Source organism: Alosa pseudoharengus, unplaced genomic scaffold, assembly GCF_046254945.1.
Source record: "Alosa pseudoharengus isolate Yale_2024_CS ecotype anadromous, Long Island Sound unplaced genomic scaffold, YU_APseudo_1.1 YU_APseudo_1.1_scf_24, whole genome shotgun sequence".
Taxonomy (NCBI): domain Eukaryota; kingdom Metazoa; phylum Chordata; class Actinopteri; order Clupeiformes; family Clupeidae; genus Alosa; species Alosa pseudoharengus.
The window spans coordinates 15,884,219-15,902,350 of NW_027468689.1; the positions used below are offsets into that span (position 1 = coordinate 15,884,219).

The following is an 18,132-nucleotide window of genomic DNA, read 5'->3' on the forward strand; positions in this document are numbered from 1 at the left end:
ATTATTTTCCCGATAGAGTCCCTCAGGAGGGAGGGATAGGCTATCTTAAACCGCATATTTCTCAGAGCACAGTAACCAAATATAGATCAACCTGGAGGCGCGTCCAACACCCGAACGCTCTATGTCAAGGGGACAACTTCACGACTCTTTTCGACATCGTTGTTTACTTGAATCTTCGAATGCCATCTGTCTTTTAACCCTGCGACGTCCTGTGTATGGCACTAAAATACTGGCTTTCTTAGCACTGTAATTCACGTCGACACGTACATTCCATCCTGAGATTCCTAATTTAGACCGCTACTCTAGCCTGTACGAGACTGGCATGGTCATAGAGTAGACTCGGCTGCATCGACAGGGGAACCGGATTTCCACAGGACGCGTTCCTAGCATGGAAATGGTCAAACAGGTAGGACACTGCGGTAAAATGCATGTTAGAATATGTAATGGTGTCTCCGTGATCACTAGAATCGTGCCAAACTCCTATAGCTCCCTTTCTATTTCTTGCGCTGTCTATAGGTTAGTCGAGTAGCATAGGCTACCAATAGAAGAGTGCGTAAATAGCCTATATGCCGGAGTTGCTGGCCTAATGATAATTGTCTCCTGGTTCAGGCAGCATCGCAAGATGAACCTCCCAAGATCGACGCAGGTAACCATTTCACACTTAACATTAAAATATTCGTTAAAACTATGACTTTGAATATTGATCAAGAGATTATGAGTTAAGTAGCCATACGATATGTTAATGTGTTTGAAGCTAATCTTGAACTCTGCTTGTTCTGGATATCACTGGTATATTTGACACAAGTCCTCCATCCTCTGACATTCTGCTCAGCCACTGATGCTGATGCAGAGATATACATGAACTTCATGAAGAAACACTGTTGCTATGATGCCATGCCAACAAGTTGTAAACTAGTCATATTTGACACCACACTTCAGGTGAGGCTTGCATACCTTTCTTCACCTTAAGCTTTTTAAGAAGTAACAATTTAAAATATTTTTCTTACAGACATACACACATACATTGCCTGATACATATTTTACTATAAGTACTAGAAACGAAACTAAACAGACATTAAGTTACAAGGTGACTAATGTTGTGTCACTCATTGTTGTGGAACATAAATATGAAACACATTCCTGACATGCATAACATTGCCCAGTTTCTCCTGCAGTATCTGACACTCTATCAATGCCCTTAAAAAAATGTGATGTGCTCTTTATGTACAGGTGAAGAAGGCATTCTTTGCTTTAGTGGCAAATGGCTTAAGGGCTGCTCCCCTATGGGACAACAAGTTGCAAAGATTTGTAGGTAGGCTCAATGACTATTCGTGCACCAGTGGAAAAACATGTAGAAATGGTGTGTGCATACCTCTCTGTCTATGACCTCATCCCCAGCTTCTCACCTGTTGTCTTGACAGGTATGCTCACCATCACAGATTTTATCAACATTCTTCACCGCTACTACAAATCTCCCTTGGTATGCACCCTATACTTCCATATGAGCAAAGTGTTTTGCAGGGACATTTTAAAGCTGTTACAAACAGGGAAACCTGGTCATGTTGGTCACTGTGTCTTGTAGGTTCAGATCTACGAGCTGGAGGAACACAAGATTGAGACTTGGAGAGGTGATTCATCTCAAAGTAAATGAACCGGAGAACGAATGGGCCCTTTTGGACAATTACAAATACTTACCGCATGATACCAAGATCTGTGATCTCACCCATGTTTTGGATTCCTATTCTTGTCTCTGTGAATGGCATGAATGACTAGTTTTTAGAATGCATTAGTTAGTAATGTGTTACAACCTAGCATCTATTTATCATTATCATTAGAGCTTTCATGCTGGCTTGCATCCTCAAAGCATCTTGTACTCTATTTTTAATTTTCTTGCTTTTATGCATTCAGTATAGCATGTAAGAGTTAGGGTGGGGAATTTTCACACGCTAAGTTTGGCCCTGTCTCAGTCAATGTTTATTTTATGCCCAGAGTAGCTTTGGGGAAATCCCATGTGAGCTGTGCCCTTAGTGTCTCACTGTGTAATTCTTCTGTCTCCTTGCCAGACGTTTATCTTCAGTGTTGTAACCGCTGTCTGATCAGTATCACACCTGATGCCAGGTACTTACCAGCTGAGTGGCAAGTCCTTTTAATAGCAAGACTCCATCGAGTGACTTTATTGGTCTTTTGCCAATATAAACATAAAACAACACCATGTTGATATACTGACTAGCCTTGTACTGTAGCTTACATAGCTGAACTGGTTTGCACTCACTCTCATGTGACAAATAGCATATACAGTACACATATACAGTACATGTGCTCTGTCTCAGAAATGTCATCAAACTAGACTGTGGACTGTCATTAACTGCTGTGGTTGGTAAAGAATCATAGTGATGGTCAGTCTCACCCCCTCTTCCTGTAGTCTCTTCGACGCCATCTACTCTCTGCTGAAGCACAAGATCCACCGACTACCTGTCATTGACCCCAAGTCAGGAAATGTGCTACACATTCTGACACACAAGCGCATCCTCAAATTCCTTCACATATTTGTAAGAACCATACCATTAACCATTTGGTAGATTGATTTGTTTTTTTAATATGATTTGATGATGGAGGCATTTCATTTTCCTGTCACATAGGGAGACAAGATACCAAAGCCTGGGTTCTTGCAGAAAACCATAGATGAAGTTGGCATCGGGACTTTCAAAGAGATAGCCACTGTGCAAGAGACTGCCACGATTTACGACGCCTTGTCTGTTTTCGTGGATCGGAGGGTGTCTGCCCTGCCAGTTGTTGACAGCAAAGGTGTGCTTAAAAACCTGGTGTGTATTCCAAGTAGGTGGTTAAATGACAAACCTGGGTAAGTTATCCCAGAGGAAGTGGTAAACCTCCTCCTCCAAAGAGCCCTTTGGCTTTATTAAGTTTAGAGATTGAAGACCCTGGGATATTCTATTATCAGGTTTACAACTTCCTCTGGGTTATCTTACCTAGGTTTGTTTCTAAACCACCTACTTGGAATCATGGCCTGACCTACTATCTGGCCAACTGCACTTATCACATGCTCCAGAGTTATTTCTGTAACCATGTTCCGTATAGAATACCTGGAAGTGGGTTGGAAGAGTTACATATAGCATGCATTTATATCTATAAGCATATGTTTTAGCTGAAGTTTAAAAAATCCAGGTAAAAATATATTGTTTTGAAAAAAGAAGGTGTTTTTATTTACAAAAGTACTGTCTGTCTCTGTTTAGGAAAGGTGGTGGCTCTCTACTCCAGGTTTGATGTGATTGTAAGTACGACAGAAGTAGAGCATTTGTGTTTCTTGAGGGTACATTGTACATAAACCAGATCTGCTTAGGCCCATACGCACAATCCACCTGTGTCCCATTATGATTGGGAGCAATTTGTCTGTTAAAGAAAAGTTAAAAAGTATCAACAATTTTGTCCTTAGAAACTTTGTCTCTGGAATCTGGTCTGGTCTTTTTTGTGTAGACCAGGACAGTTAAATATCTTGGCTCACAATCAAAATGATTCATGTTTTCATATTCATGCAGTTAGATTTCAATTCAATTTCACAGTCTCTAGCTTAAGTTATCTTACAGTGGGACTTTTAATCAACGGTGTTGTAGATGTTGAAAAAGCTTTCATTAAATTGGTTCATTTCTTCCTTTATTTTTTTGGCTTCCACGCTGTTGCACTTGAATAGAATCTTGCAGCACAGAAGACATACAACAATCTCAACATGACCATGCGGGAGGCTGTGCGGAGGAGGACTTGTTTTCTAGAGGGGGTCATGAAGTGCTATGGCCATGAGACCCTTGAGACGATCATCGACAGAATTGTTAGAGCAGAGGTCAGAAATGGCAGAACAACTTCTATCTGTCTTTTATTAGATTCCTCATTGTGAGAACATGTTTTCTTAACTTTTCTGTTATTAGTGATATTAATTATTATTATTATTATAAACCTGTGACTTCAATCACGCTCTCTCTCTCTATGTAGGTTCATCGGCTGGTGCTGGTGGACAGGGAAGATGTGGTGAGGGGCATAATCTCTCTCTCTGACCTGCTTCAGGCCATGGTCTTAACCCCAGCAGGTATTGATGCTCTTTGCTCGTAACCTCTGGTTGGAATTACTCGCCTTTCAACCTCCACCTAACTGCCCCTCCCCTACCCCAGGTAGGCTCCCCCACCCTGTAGTACCACCTTCTTTTCCCCCTTAGGTCTGTTTCCAGTCAGAACATGGGAGTCCAGGTGTTTTCCATTTGCAACTTTTTTCTTATATTTGCAACCTTTGTTTGTCTTTGCATTTTGTTTGCAGGTAACTATTGTGTGTATGCAAATGTATGTTGGTTCTCTTGGCAGTTCAAGTTCACCTTTACAACTATTTAATTGAAGAGGATTTACACTGGAAGAGTTGTACAGTTGCAAATCAGCAGTATCACACACAGTTCAGTATAATGAAGAGCATTATTGCTAAACAAACAACAAAAATATTCTAGGCTTTTCCCAGGTTCTGACTTGTATGGGATCCATTGTGTACTCAACTGGACTGATTAAAGACATCTTTATGTTGCATGCATGGCAGAAACTCAAACAGCAAGAACACAGTAGATTTACAAGGCTCACTGACCTACAAAGTCTGCCAAGTCTCCCACAGCCATTTTCCCCAACGGACAAAAAGTAAACACACTTACATTGGCCATGCTGTTTTTCCTCAAATGTCATCCAACCTTTTTTGTTTACCCATTTAATGAAGCGGGACTTTCCAGTAAAGGTTGTTGTATGATTAGAAGGGGGTAGGAAATCTCCTAGGCTTGTCTTGTAGCATGTTTAACATCTCAAATGACTGTAACATTGATGATATCCATTCATTGTCAATTACCTTAACATTTAAATCATGCACTTCTAAATGTGAATTTAAGGCATTCATTCATTCATTTACGCCAATCTGGTTGTTATCTTTAGATATTGCCTGCAAGTAAGACAAGTTGACATCTTTTGAACGGCTCCATGACTGATGGAAGGAGATGGGAAGATAATTTCAAGAGATTGAAGGCAGCACTTTTTAAGTTTTAATAAGCATTTGTGTGTGCTTTTATTTGCTCATATTAGGCCTATTTTCCCAATACAGAAGGAAGATCCAATAACAATTAACCTGTCAAGATCCAAAAGACAGTATAATCAATCATCTTATTAAATCTGTCTCAGTGGATCAAATTGACTATTACCCTGTTTTGTTATGCGATATTGTTATGCCACTACATTATTATGTTTTTCTAATAAATATTTTTCTAAAATATTTCGTCAGCCTGTTTTCTATTTACAGAATGAAAGACATTGTAGGCCTAGGACAGTGTTATTAAACCCATCGAGAATACTACGGCAAATGTAAAAATACATTAAGCTAATCATTATTTTAGTCACAAACACTTCGCGATGGAGCATACAGTGTGTAAAAATTGTATTTGTGGCTTTCTGCTATTTGAGAGCTATCACTCTACTATTATTCCCAGTCATTATCATGGAAAATATAATGTTCAGATATGTGACACATTATTATAATGGCATTGTATAACAACCTAGTAATAAGTATATTTTAAAATTTTCAAATGTATTTATTTGTTGCTTTTATTTTTCCTTCCAACTTGCTGAGGCCCCCACTTTGAAAACCACTGGCCTAGGATATAGGCACGGTCTAACCGTGTAACTGAATCCCTGAGGAAAACTTGACAGCCCCTGTTTGTCCAGAAGAGGTCACTAAAATTACAGTAAGAACGGTAGCCTACTTAGCCGTAAACAAGAGACACGTGACATCGTGAGCCTGTAATATCGCTTCTTGCGTTTTTTTCTAATCCTTTGACGGATCCACCTTACCATACCCCGTGATCTGCACAACAACATAACAAAGTGGGGAAAAGATGGCGAGCGAGGAGGAGGCCAGACGCCCCTCCGTTTCCTCCTCTTCGGTCGGTCTTGAGGCCTTGTTCCCAGGCGGGGGATCTGACCAACCTTGCGGAGATGGGAACCCGGAGCTAGTGCGACTTCGTGAACGGCTCCAGGGCTGGTTGTCGCAGTATGAGCCCGTGGTGTTGTGGGTGCAGAGGCTACTTGTCTGGGAGAGGCCCTTGTACAGCATCATTGCTGCCCTCACGCTTAACACCATGTTCTGGTAAGAACTAAACGACAGATAAATATATCATATTTATGAATAACTTTATCTGTATTATGTTTCAAAGGAAGAAAGTTGCACAACATGTGCCTATTAATCTGTGACAGTAAACGAACGATAATCCCTGTAATATAGCGAGAAGCTAATTATTGTTAGCTTGCCAAACAGCTAGCTCTCTCACACTGTGAGCTCATCTGTTTCGTGAGCTACCGATAGCTAGCAATCTTGCAAGCGAAGGTTTTGGCAAGCCAGGTCGAAGTTCTCCGCCTCGACACTAGTTTATTTTATTGTAACAAAACATTGTGCTTGCCTATTTTTTGTATGTTATAATGACTGGAATTGTCTGTATGACTGTAATAAAATATATGGCATGTCATGTTTGCTCCCCAAAACGTATTACATGTGACCAGACTTGTGCATATCGTTAACTGGGTAATTGAAAACATCGCAGCAGTCTGCTTTGCCAGAGATTTTTTGGAATATTGGAACGTAATCAAAGTCCACATGATTTGGAATTGATTTGGTTTGTTTGTATCCATGTGTACCTTTGTAGGCTCTTGTCGTCCACCTCTTTACGTCCGCTATTTCTTTTGAGTGTCTCTCTCCTTGGTCTCATACTCCTGGAAAGATGGAAATATAAACTCCCAAAAATGACTGGTATGTTTCCTCTATTACTGTACTGTATTCTGAAATGGTCATAAATGTGGTGTGTCTCTTGATAGCACTATATTGTGATTTTTACTGTGATACACTAACACTATAATATTATTGCAGGATTATCACGACAATCCTGCAAATCTTATGTAGGGTTTGCAATATTTCCCAGTATTTAGCATGGCTCTAAAATTGACATGATATTGGTGTCAAATTACAGTAGTGCGTATAAAAATGGTTTGCCTATGCTTTGAATAATTTCCCTGTCCCTTTGTGTCCTTTTTTGTCCATACAGTCCGGAATCCCGAGGCTGCCACTGTTGAAAGGTATTTATCTAGAGTAAACATTTGCATACCAGTAGGCTGAGCAACCTAGGCACAACTCCAGTACAACAATGCAACGCGAAACGTTTCTGTGATCAATTCTAAATTATGTTTCTGGCCTGCTGTCTTAGTTCTGATTAAATTACATATATTGCCTTGAGGAGATTACATGACATGACCTGCGTTGTGGGACCTTCTAGGGAGACCATGACTGTGCAACCTCGTCTTTTGAGCGTGGCCGAACTTAGCCATCACCTGGCAGAGAGTTACCTGACTTGCAGCCTCTACATCCAGGAGATGCTCCAGTTCAAACAGCAAAACCATGGCAAGGTAAAGTTTCAGCACAAATGTTGCTTGCCTTGCTTGAGTACACTACTTTCACCCACGACTACTCTTACGCACACATATATGCTCATATGTGCAAGCACAGAGATATTCAAATGTACAGTATTAACCCTGTGGTGGTTATGAAAGCTAACAGTTACATGGTCTTTTAGGGGCTACCTTGCATATTCACATGTTGCTCAGTAGGTTGGCCGGCATATTAATCTGAGAAGGTATAGTTTTGGGAACAGCAATAGTGTAGTCATAAGTTTGTGAATGTATGTAATATATATATATATATATATATATATATATATATAAAATATGACATGCTGCTCACTAGGTTGGCCGGCATATTAATCTGAGAAGATATAGTTTTGGGAACAGCAATAGTGTAGTCATAAGTTTGTGAATGTATGTAATATATCTTCCTAGTGCTAGATATATTGTATGTAATATGTTTTTTTTTTTGCCCTCCAGTTCTGTGCCATGATGTGCTGCGGCTGTTTAGTTTTGGCTATGGTTGGTCACTATGTTCCAGGAATTATGATTTCTTACATCATCGGTAAGTTCATCCTCCAATCAACAACATTCCACTGACACATTCTCAAAGGAAAACTGACAACTGAGGCACTGACCCTCACGCCTGTCATGATAACTTTGTTAGTTTGTGGTAAAAAAAACTTGCCAGTCACACATTGTTTGAACTTTGCATTTGTGGCTGAGTTTCCTGACCCATTTCTTAGTTGACACTGGAATTAGCCACTTATCAGCCACAGCTGACCGTGACCTTGCTATGTCATCCTGGCCCTGTCTGAAATGCACCTGATGTTGGTTTGACTCCGCTGATCTGGGTCATCCTAGTATTGATTATGTTTATCAGTTGCGTTGCGGGGTGTGTCGGCATGGAAACCTGTCTCCACATGAACCGCACACGGATAAGACTGCACAGCTGTTTATGTACACAGTGTTCTTATTAACCCACTTCAAAGACTCCTCTCCTTCGTCCAGCATTGACCAACACTCCAAAAGGCAGGAGAATGACAGTTACCTTTTTCAGAATGAATTTAAAATGCTAAAAGCAGTGGCCACCACATGGGTTCAGTATGCAAGATGAACATGTGCTAATAAAAATAAATATCTTGAGTGTATAGTAAAATGATTTGGTGAAACTGTCTGCTGAGTTTAAACATTGTGTGTGTGTGTGTGTGTGTGATTACTGTACCTAGTGTTGAGTGTGTTGCTTTGGCCACTGGTTGTGTATCACGAGCTGATCCAGAGGATGTACACTGGCCTGGAGCCCATTCTAATGAAGTTGGACTACAGCATGAAGGGGGACACCCAGCATCGCAAACACGACAAGCGCAGTGAGTCTCCCCCCTAAACAGAGTCGACACTTTCATTTTGGCCCATCCCCTTTGATTCTGTGCCCTGCAGCGGCTTATACAGTTAGTGCATAATGAGGCTGAGCATTATGGGTTTCAGTAAGCTGTGCAACTTCCGTCATTGCTTTATTTGTTCTGGCTTCTGGATTCATTGTAGCTCGCTTGTCAGCAGTTGGTAAACAAAAAGTGACTGATAATCAGGCTCACACAAACACACACACATTGTAATCACATCATGATTTTGATCATGACTTTGAGATCTTCTGTATGATGAAAAGTGCATTATAAATAAAATTTATTATTATTATTATTATTATTATTATTATATATTATGATTACCATATTTAATTACTATAAAAATATCTGTGTCGCTAGATATAATTCACAGGCTACATATTATGGCGTCAGGCAGGAACCTTTGCTTAATACAATTTTTAAAATACAGATTTCTCATTATCTGAAACCTGCTTACCTACTGCGGGTATTAACTTTGGCACCACATTGGTACTTCCTTCATTGTTTTCTATGTTAATATTTGATATTAGCGTTCATTTTTTATGTCTAATCTGTGAAGTGAGATTGCCAGTCAAAGACTCAACGTATTAAGTGGCAGAGGTCCCCTGCCTCACCAGAGCATTGTGTCTGTCTGCTCCTGATCTTGACTGTTGCTTAAACATTGTTGCTATGGAAACCATTTCTCTCCATGCAGTTTGTGATTTTAGTGTGCCACAACTGAGGCCAGTGAATTGGATTCAAATGCATTGAAATAGTGAATGTGTGTCTAAGTTGTGCTATACTGTGTGTGTGTGTGTGTATTAGATGTTGGTAAATGCTGATAGATTAGTGTATGCTTGCCACAGATGGGTATACCTATGCAACTTTCATCTGTTTATGTGTGCGTGTGTATCTGAAGTCCCTATTTGTGTGTGTCTGCGTGTGTTTCCACAGAGGTAAAGAAGGAGTCTGAGGAGGGCGATGAGCCGCGAGCTGAGACGGAGAGCGAGAGCGAGGAGGAGCTCTCCTGCTTCGCTCCGACGGTGAGCGCTGAGGCTGCCTTTTCCCACGCTGCACTGGGCCATTGGCAACAGCAGTAGTCAGGGACATGACATGAGATATGATGAGATTAGCCAGGCGTCCGCATGACTAGAATGGTGGAAAGAGTCGGGGAACCGACTCCGTCTGTGTTATTGTCAAACTAAATGTATAATAACTCAAGCTCGTTGGTTGGTAGGTCATGGAGTTTGATGTCTCCAAAACAGATTGGACATAGGGATGTGGCCTTAATATTAACCTTCACAGATGAATGGGAGCTCATTGGCCTATTGGATTGGAATTCTTCTCTGATTGGTTGCCGTCTCCTTTGATGTAGGTGGATGTGAAGACCACAGCATTGGCCATGGCCATCACAGACTCGGAGCTGTCTGACGAGGAGGCGAGTATCCTAGAGAGTGGTGGATTCTCTGTGTCCAGAGCCACCACCCCACAGCTGACCGACGTCTCTGAAGGTAAGAAATGTTATAAAAACCATATCATGACAGCAGCAGTGTAGTCTATGGTAACTATGTAGTAGTTATTCAGCAGCCCCAGTTATATGCTGATAAACAAAATCTCTGAACTGTACACTATGGCCACATTGCTTTGATGTGGCGTTAACACATTGTGGTGCGGTGGAGTTCACTGTGCAAATATTTGTAATATTTGTAGTGTGATGTTGGAAATACATTAAGTGGTACATTCTGTGTTAAAATGTATAACACCTGCATTATGAGTCCAGTACAGATTGCATCATACATTTATTGTAGTCTTTACCTAATGTTTCTTAAGTGTATAATCTCTTTGAAATTCTTGACGAATGTGTTAAAACATTAGGGTCTGATTTTTCGTACATGGATTAACCTTATTCCAAGAAATGAGAACTTCAGTTAAGGCATTCAATGAACATAAACATTTAATTTAGGATTAGTCTTAATTTGTGTCAGAAACTGGCCCTGTAAAATATGACTATGATGTGAAACATTGTGAAATTTGCCCCACAGACCTGGACAGGCAGAGCATGAATAGTGAACCAGAGGAAACATTCTCTAGAGATCTTCCAGAGTTCCCTTCTGTGGACGAGTTCCCTTCCTTGGAGCACGGTTTGTTCCACTTCCCCCTGGGTGCCTCCGCACCGGCAGAGAGTTCCACGGTAGAACATTCAGAGACGGACTACCAAAGCGCCGCCAGCCTGCTCCTCCAACATTTAGCGTCCCCTCTCCATTTCGTCAACACCCACTTTAACGGGCACGGCAAGCTGGCCGGCACTAGCCAGGCCGCTGCGGTCGGATCGGTGAAAGAAGAGGAAGAGGAAGTTGGCGATGAAGGAGAGGTGACCCCAGAGGCTCCTGGCCCCAGCCGCTCCCTGGAGGCGTTGAGCGAGGAGATTGTGAGCACGGCCATCTCAACCGTGGTCCAGAACACACTGTCGGCCCTGCTGCGCACCACTGAGGCCATGGAGGCGCCGTGCATGGAGGAGTTCATGCCCACCGAAATGCCCCCATGCCCCATGGAGTCCACCCTGGAAACCCCTGACAGTGCAGCCACCACCACCGCCGCCTCTTCTGCCCTCCACCACCACACAGCCCCTATCAGTGGTGAGGAGGAAGAGGAGGATGTGACCGGTGAAGCCAGCGCAGAAGAACTGCCGGACGTCACGCTCATGCCGGCCGAGGAGGAGGACTTTGAGCTTCTGGACCAAAGCGAACTGGAGATGATGGACGAAGGCTTGGATTTGGGCCTTGACGGACAGGGTGTGGGTACAACAGCCTCCACAACGCCAGACACACCAGCCAGTGGCGATCAGCACCCTCAAATGTCCTAGCTTCCTATGCCATCCCACGATCCCCTGTTCACCCTTCTTGCCTGTACTAAAATGCTCCTTTTATTTATAGTTTTATGTAGATACACCATATATACCAACGTATACACTTACAGATGGGGTCTATAGATCAGGCACAGTCAGTTAGTCCTTTGTGTGTGTGTGTGTGTGTGTGTGTGTGTGCTCGTGTGTGTGGTTTTGAAAGTGGGAAATCACTGTGACTGACCTGGGTCTGTATTATGAAGACATTCAATGAGTGGCCCATTTTACGTTTTGTGTGCTCTTGAGGTGCCCCATTGTTTCAAAAATTTCAGCTCTTCACTGGTAGCGTCATGTTGATGTTCATTGTGCAGGATTGGAACCAGAACTTGCCGGTTGCTGCCCCCTTAGAATTATAAGGTTCTATCTGACATTTTTTATCAAAATTGAGTTATATTCTTATTCTGTGACAACTTCTAACAATATTCTTATTCTGTGACAACTTAATAAGATGAGGTCAGGTGTTGTTCGGCTTGTTCAACCTATCAGTATAACTATGGAATTCTAAAACTTTGAAGCTCAAAATCTCATAACTACTCAGAACACAGATAGAAGCGTATAATTTCAGGGGTTTCCAAAGCCCCCTCAGAATGAACATCATCATCTTTGCAGTTAGTTGTTTTTTTAAACAACACTGTGGCCTGATTGTCTCAGGTTGGAAGTATGTGGCATTGAACCAGTCTTTTCTTGTTTTATCCTGACGGTTGTCCTTTTTTATCTGGTTTTGATTCTGAGCTGATGAATAGGGGTTCATAAATACTAAACTGGGGAACAAGACAAGAAAACTGAAGTGATCATGTGTGAGTGATGAGGTGTGATTGGTGCTCACTGAAATGGAATTGGATCCCTGATGTTACAATGTTAACATTTTTAATGTGTTTTTTTTGTTTGTTTGTTTTAATAGAGCTGAAATAATATAAATATACAGAGGAATATATCAATACAATTATGGTATATAAATGTATACACATATATTTTATTTTATCCCTAAGGTCATATTGGGATGTTTTATTTAAAAGGTGTGGTCAGTGTACTTTAGTAAGAGGAAGACAACCCTCCCAAACCTTTTTTTTATTATTTTTTTTTTTCAGGACATCATACCAACATTTGGCTGTCATTATTAAAACTAGACTTGCACAGTTTGAACATAGTCTTGTTTGCTTTGCATGGAAGACAGTGGTGTGAATTGACAGATAACTGACAATCCCTCGCCATCAACTGCCAAATAAGAGCAGATGGGGGAGGGGCATTTTGCAGTAGACTTACAGTTTGTGCTCTGTATGCATCTCCTATAGCACTTAAACAAGAGCAAGATTACTGTTTTGTTGTTGCAGTATAATCTTATTTCAAAACAAAAATAATAATCATACTTAACTGGCAAATATATGTACAGTGTTCCAATGCCTGCCCCAACCCCACACACACACGTCCTAATCATGTTTACTGACGTGAGCTTGTCACTAATGGCTTAACAGTTGGAAAGAACATTGGATACAATCAGGTTTCAATCATAATCCCATCAAAGTAGAGGCACGTTTTGACCTGCCTTTAGCCCCTTCAGAGATGTGGAATAGTACAATTAAATTAAGCATTGTTGTCATTCATCTTGATGTTAGTTTTCTATTCATCATGAATTAAAGTGCTTCTTAATTTTATGTCCTGTTCTGGGTTCCATTCCTATGGTCCACTGTGCATGATATTGGGGTTGGAAAAAGCATTTATGTACACCACTGTGGTTTGTGTTTGCTTTTTGTTCATGGAGCTGTATTGAAGGCCTTTTGAGTCAAGCATGGGTTGGTTAACAGTAGACATATTCATATACCTCTGTTCATTCCTAGATCATGTGATCTGACAGGCATTTTGTACAACCCCTATATATTGGATATCAGTGCTTTGGTTTGCCTTCAACAAATTATGTTTATTATATATTTCAAGCTATGATTATTTTAATGGAAGAATGACCACTCAAAAGCACGTCATTGCTATAATTGACTATGAATAACCCAACTTGATTTTACGAGTGAAACTAAAAGTAACATTTTAAGTTCAAGATAACTTTTGTAATGTTCACAACATGCCACCCTTCACAGAAAAGGTTATCACATGTTCCTTAGATGATATTAAGACTGCCAATTGGACATTCTACATGGGAGATGCTTTGGTTTATATTCATATTCAAGAGAATGTTAAAACTACTTAATGTACATGAGTATGTAAAATCAACTGAAAAAACTACAGTATGTTTTTCAAAAGCAAATTTTCAACTGTCATGTTCTGTACTATAGAAATGTATGTGTTTGCTCATGCTTTTACTGCTTCTTGACCTATAAAGGCTCTTAAATATTCAGATGAATCTCTTCTTTGAAATCAATTCTGTGAAACAAAACTATTCCCACATGAGCCTAGATTGATGACAAAGAGCAGATTCCAAAAAGTGGTTTCTCGAGTTTTAATACAAAGTGAACACATACACAAGGGAACATAAAACAATCAAAGAGAACAATCGGAACAATCAAATAATCAGTCGGAAGAATGAGAGAAGCTTTTTAATCTTCACTCGATGTCCTCTTCACCCTCCTCAAACTCGCCCTCCTCCTCGGCAGTGGCGTCCTGGTACTGCTGGTACTCAGAAACCAGGTCGTTCATGTTGCTCTCGGCCTCTGTGAACTCCATCTCATCCATGCCCTCTCCGGTGTACCAGTGCAAGAAGGCCTTGCGGCGGAACATGGCTGTGAACTGCTCCGAGATGCGTTTGAACAGCTCTTGAATGGCTGTGCTGTTACCAATGAATGTGGCGGACATCTTGAGCCCCCGAGGTGGAATGTCACAAACAGCCGTCTTCACGTTATTGGGGATCCACTCGACAAAGTAGCTGCTGTTCTTGTTCTGGACATTCAACATCTGCTCATCCACCTCCTTCATGGACATGCGGCCACGGAAGATGGCTGCCACCGTCAGGTAGCGTCCGTGACGAGGGTCGCAAGCAGCCATCATGTTCTTGGCGTCGAACATCTGCTGGGTGAGTTCAGGCACGGTGAGGGCACGGTACTGCTGGCTGCCACGGCTGGTGAGGGGAGCAAAACCAGGCATAAAGAAGTGCAGACGGGGAAAGGGTACCATGTTTACTGCCAGCTTGCGAAGATCTGCATTCAGCTGTCCTGGGAAACGAAGGCAGGTGGTGACACCACTCATAGTAGCAGAAACCAAATGGTTGAGGTCGCCGTACGTGGGAGTGGTTAGCTTCAGGGTGCGGAAACAGATATCATACAGGGCTTCATTGTCAATGCAGTATGTTTCATCTGTATTCTCAACTAACTGATGGACAGACAAGGTTGCATTATAAGGCTCTACCACTGTATCTGATACTTTAGGGGAGGGAACTACGCTAAAGGTATTCATGATGCGGTCTGGGTACTCCTCACGAATCTTGCTAATCAACAAAGTTCCCATGCCTGATCCTGTGCCACCACCTAAAGAATGCGTAAGCTGGAATCCCTGTAGACAGTCGCAGCTCTCTGCTTCCTTCCTGACAACATCTAGCACAGAATCCACTAGTTCCGCTCCCTCTGTGTAATGACCTTTTGCCCAGTTGTTTCCAGCGCCACTCTGACCTGTACATAAAAATAAATAAAGTACCATAACAATCATGCACTAAAAACACTGAGAAAAATGAATTACTGATCATACACATCTTTTCAACAGGTGTGTGAACAGTAATCTGTCATACCAAAGACAAAGTTGTCAGGCCGGAAGATTTGACCAAATGGCCCTGAACGGACAGAATCCATTGTTCCAGGCTCCAAATCCACAAGGATGGCACGAGGGACATATTTCCCACCTAGGAACACAGAATGTAAGAAACCATATTACAGTAAACCATCAATGTTTCTAGATTATGTAATATACCACTGATTGAACATTTGAATCCTACCATAACTTGTTTTGTGCTGTCTTACCAGTTGCCTCATTGAAGTAGACATTTATTCTTTCCAGTTGTAGATCACTGTCTCCGTGATAGGTGCCAGTAGGGTCAATGCCATGTTCATCACTTATCACCTCCCAAAACTGAAATGAAAATGTGAGTTAACAATCACTCAGAGGGACATACTGCTCCGTATTTGATGATACATTAACTATGATGCTCTGGCATATTGCACTGCATAATGCATTGGTAACATTACATTTACAGGTTTCCCACTGGTCGTGGAATTTCTGGATATTATATATTCCAGATATGGAAAGTCAGGGAATTTGATCATTTTGGAGTGTAAATCAGGGAATATCCGGTAATTTTGTATTAATTTGCGTCACATGACGTCACTGTAACTTTCACGTGCCATGTTTGTGCCCACAGCCAACAATCACACCATTCTCATTTCCTATGGTTACCGCTGTGTTACCTAAGGCAAAGTCACACGATCAGATCGTGCAGTACACCTGGATTATCTGTGCTGTTGGCTGTAATAGCATTACTTGTATTTTTGCGTCCTTTACCCATCTAGCTATGGCGTAGACTAGCCTGCTGCTAGGCACTGGTATGCAAGGATAATCAAATGATCAGTTAACCGTTTGAGATATAGCCTACTATTCAAATAGTAATATTCATATTCGTTTATTCTAAAACTCACTAAGTCATGGACGTTGTGCTACCATATAGCATAGCATTGCATAGCTACACTATCACAGTAGAAGTTCTGCTAACGTTACCTGACATGTAAATGTTATATTTCAATTAATTGATCAATTTAGAATCCTGCTATCATGATAAACCTCCTACTCTTTGTTCTGCCCGTGATATGCATTTGAGAGTGTAACGTTAGCCAGCACAATGCAGATAAATGAACATTAGGCTACTAACGTTAACCACTATTCCCACTGTAGACTATGGGGAAGGATTGCGGCAGAGTACAAAATGAAGTCGAGGGTAATAAATAACGATTACAACCGATAATAGCACTTTTTCCAAGAAGTCATTCATTCAAATACATTGTGTTCACTGACAAAATATACGAGACCGGTCAAAAATATGGCGGCACTCTCCTGGAAGTGACATAACGTTAGAGCTAAGTTAGCTGGCATCTATGAATAACAGTTTAAAATGTACTTGCAAAAAAACGTTAATATAAATAAATCAATGCAGCATTGGTGTTTTATCGGGTTGTTAGCTTTTCCCATTAGCTCTAAGTTACAGCTTAGTTATAGTTAGCACTTATAGGTTTTTTTTTTTTTTTTTAAATGCCCATTTATTAATTTCCCGCTCTAAAAAAGGCTCCGACTCCAACCGTAACATTACTCTACTGCTCAGAAATCTTTTGTCAGTGAAGAAATGGCCATGCATCATTCATTTTAGTATTCGTTTGTATTAAGTATTCGTTTGCCAGGAAAAAAAGACCTGGAATTTTAGATTTGACTTAGAGTGGGAACCCTGCATTAAGTATTGCCAGAGTGAAATGTCATGTGTTGCCCTAGCTAAGATAGACAACTAGCTGCTAACGTTATAGCTAACATGAATGCAATGGCATGCAACAAAAAAAATCAGTCACTTCCCTTGGTATTCACCTGAAGAACTTTAACTTCACTGGCTTGGAAACCAAGCATACAAAGGTGGCTAGAACTACTGTTTGCATTGCTGGATCTTTCAGAGCTAAAATAGCCACATTTCGAAAAATGCACCTTCAGTAACGTTGAAAAAAATAATCTAGAACTAGCTAGCATAACTGCTAGTTGACTTTAGCATGCTAACAAGGGCACTAAGCTAATGTTAGCCACACCGCCAATAAACTCAATAAATATTCATACTTGTTTCTACAGATATCATACATACCTTCGCGCCTATTTGATTCCCACACTGGCCGGCTTGCAAATGAACAATCTCCCTCATTGTGGATTGTGCGAAAAATGTTAAACTGTGTTCAGGAATCACAAAGACTGTCTGCCTTGTCCGATTCAACCGCCAAATGTCCTTTGAAACGTTCGAAAAGAATGTCGGGTGCGCTGTGCAGTGTGCACCAAAAGATTCTAGAACTGAGCTCCGCTCTAGAATCTTTGGTGTACACAGAAATCAATTTACATCATATAGAGGGAGAGCAGCTTCACAGAAGAGAACTTCTGACGGCAAATTTGAGGAAAAGTCGGTAAACCACCTTTCTTACCTAATTTGAGGGTGCTGATTCTGAATATTTTGTTTACCAAGCTCAATTCTGAGTTCTAAGCCTCATAATCGGCATTTTAAAATAAAATAGCGATTATTTTGCTTGTTTTTCCCTTAATTGGGTTGATTTCAAAAGTAATCACTAAAACCAATTAAAAGTGATCTCTAAATACATGTTTAAGCATTAAAGAAGACATACTATAGTTTATTAACATATTTAAGTTTTAATAA

The 18,132-nt window shown here is 41.0% G+C and overlaps 3 protein-coding genes across 4 annotated transcripts; 2 read left to right on the top strand and 1 right to left on the bottom strand.

Moving 5' to 3' along the window:
- Positions 1-42: 42 nt before the first annotated feature.
- prkag3a (protein kinase, AMP-activated, gamma 3a non-catalytic subunit) lies at positions 43-5,281 on the top strand. Of its 2 annotated transcripts, none has more exons than XM_076303254.1 (12): positions 43-406; positions 610-646; positions 806-939; positions 1,231-1,312; positions 1,422-1,480; positions 1,583-1,643; positions 2,064-2,118; positions 2,423-2,549; positions 2,640-2,805; positions 3,252-3,289; positions 3,707-3,853; positions 4,003-5,281. In XM_076303254.1, the coding sequence occupies exons 1-12, from the start codon at positions 389-391 to the stop codon at positions 4,117-4,119; spliced, it is 1,041 nt and encodes a 346-aa protein (XP_076159369.1). In that variant the 5' UTR covers positions 43-388; the 3' UTR covers positions 4,120-5,281. The 2 variants fall into 2 exon arrangements, with proteins under 2 accessions (XP_076159369.1, XP_076159370.1); XM_076303255.1 differs by having other exon boundaries at positions 1,583-1,628.
- A 598-nt stretch (positions 5,282-5,879) lies between these two features.
- Positions 5,880-14,097, top strand: retreg2 (reticulophagy regulator family member 2). The gene is made up of 9 exons (XM_076303256.1): positions 5,880-6,171; positions 6,725-6,828; positions 7,121-7,151; positions 7,349-7,478; positions 7,953-8,037; positions 8,702-8,839; positions 9,806-9,894; positions 10,227-10,362; positions 10,894-14,097. The coding sequence occupies exons 1-9, from the start codon at positions 5,921-5,923 to the stop codon at positions 11,712-11,714; spliced, it is 1,785 nt and encodes a 594-aa protein (XP_076159371.1). The 5' UTR covers positions 5,880-5,920; the 3' UTR covers positions 11,715-14,097.
- Positions 14,098-14,303: 206 nt separating this feature from the next.
- LOC143142398 (tubulin beta-4 chain) lies at positions 14,304-17,631 on the bottom strand. Its single transcript, XM_076303257.1, has 4 exons — positions 17,575-17,631; positions 15,707-15,815; positions 15,478-15,588; positions 14,304-15,361 (listed from the first exon to the last, which is right to left on the bottom strand). Exons 1-4 carry the CDS (start codon positions 17,629-17,631, stop codon positions 14,304-14,306), a joined length of 1,335 nt encoding a protein of 444 aa, XP_076159372.1.
- Positions 17,632-18,132: the final 501 nt, after the last annotated feature.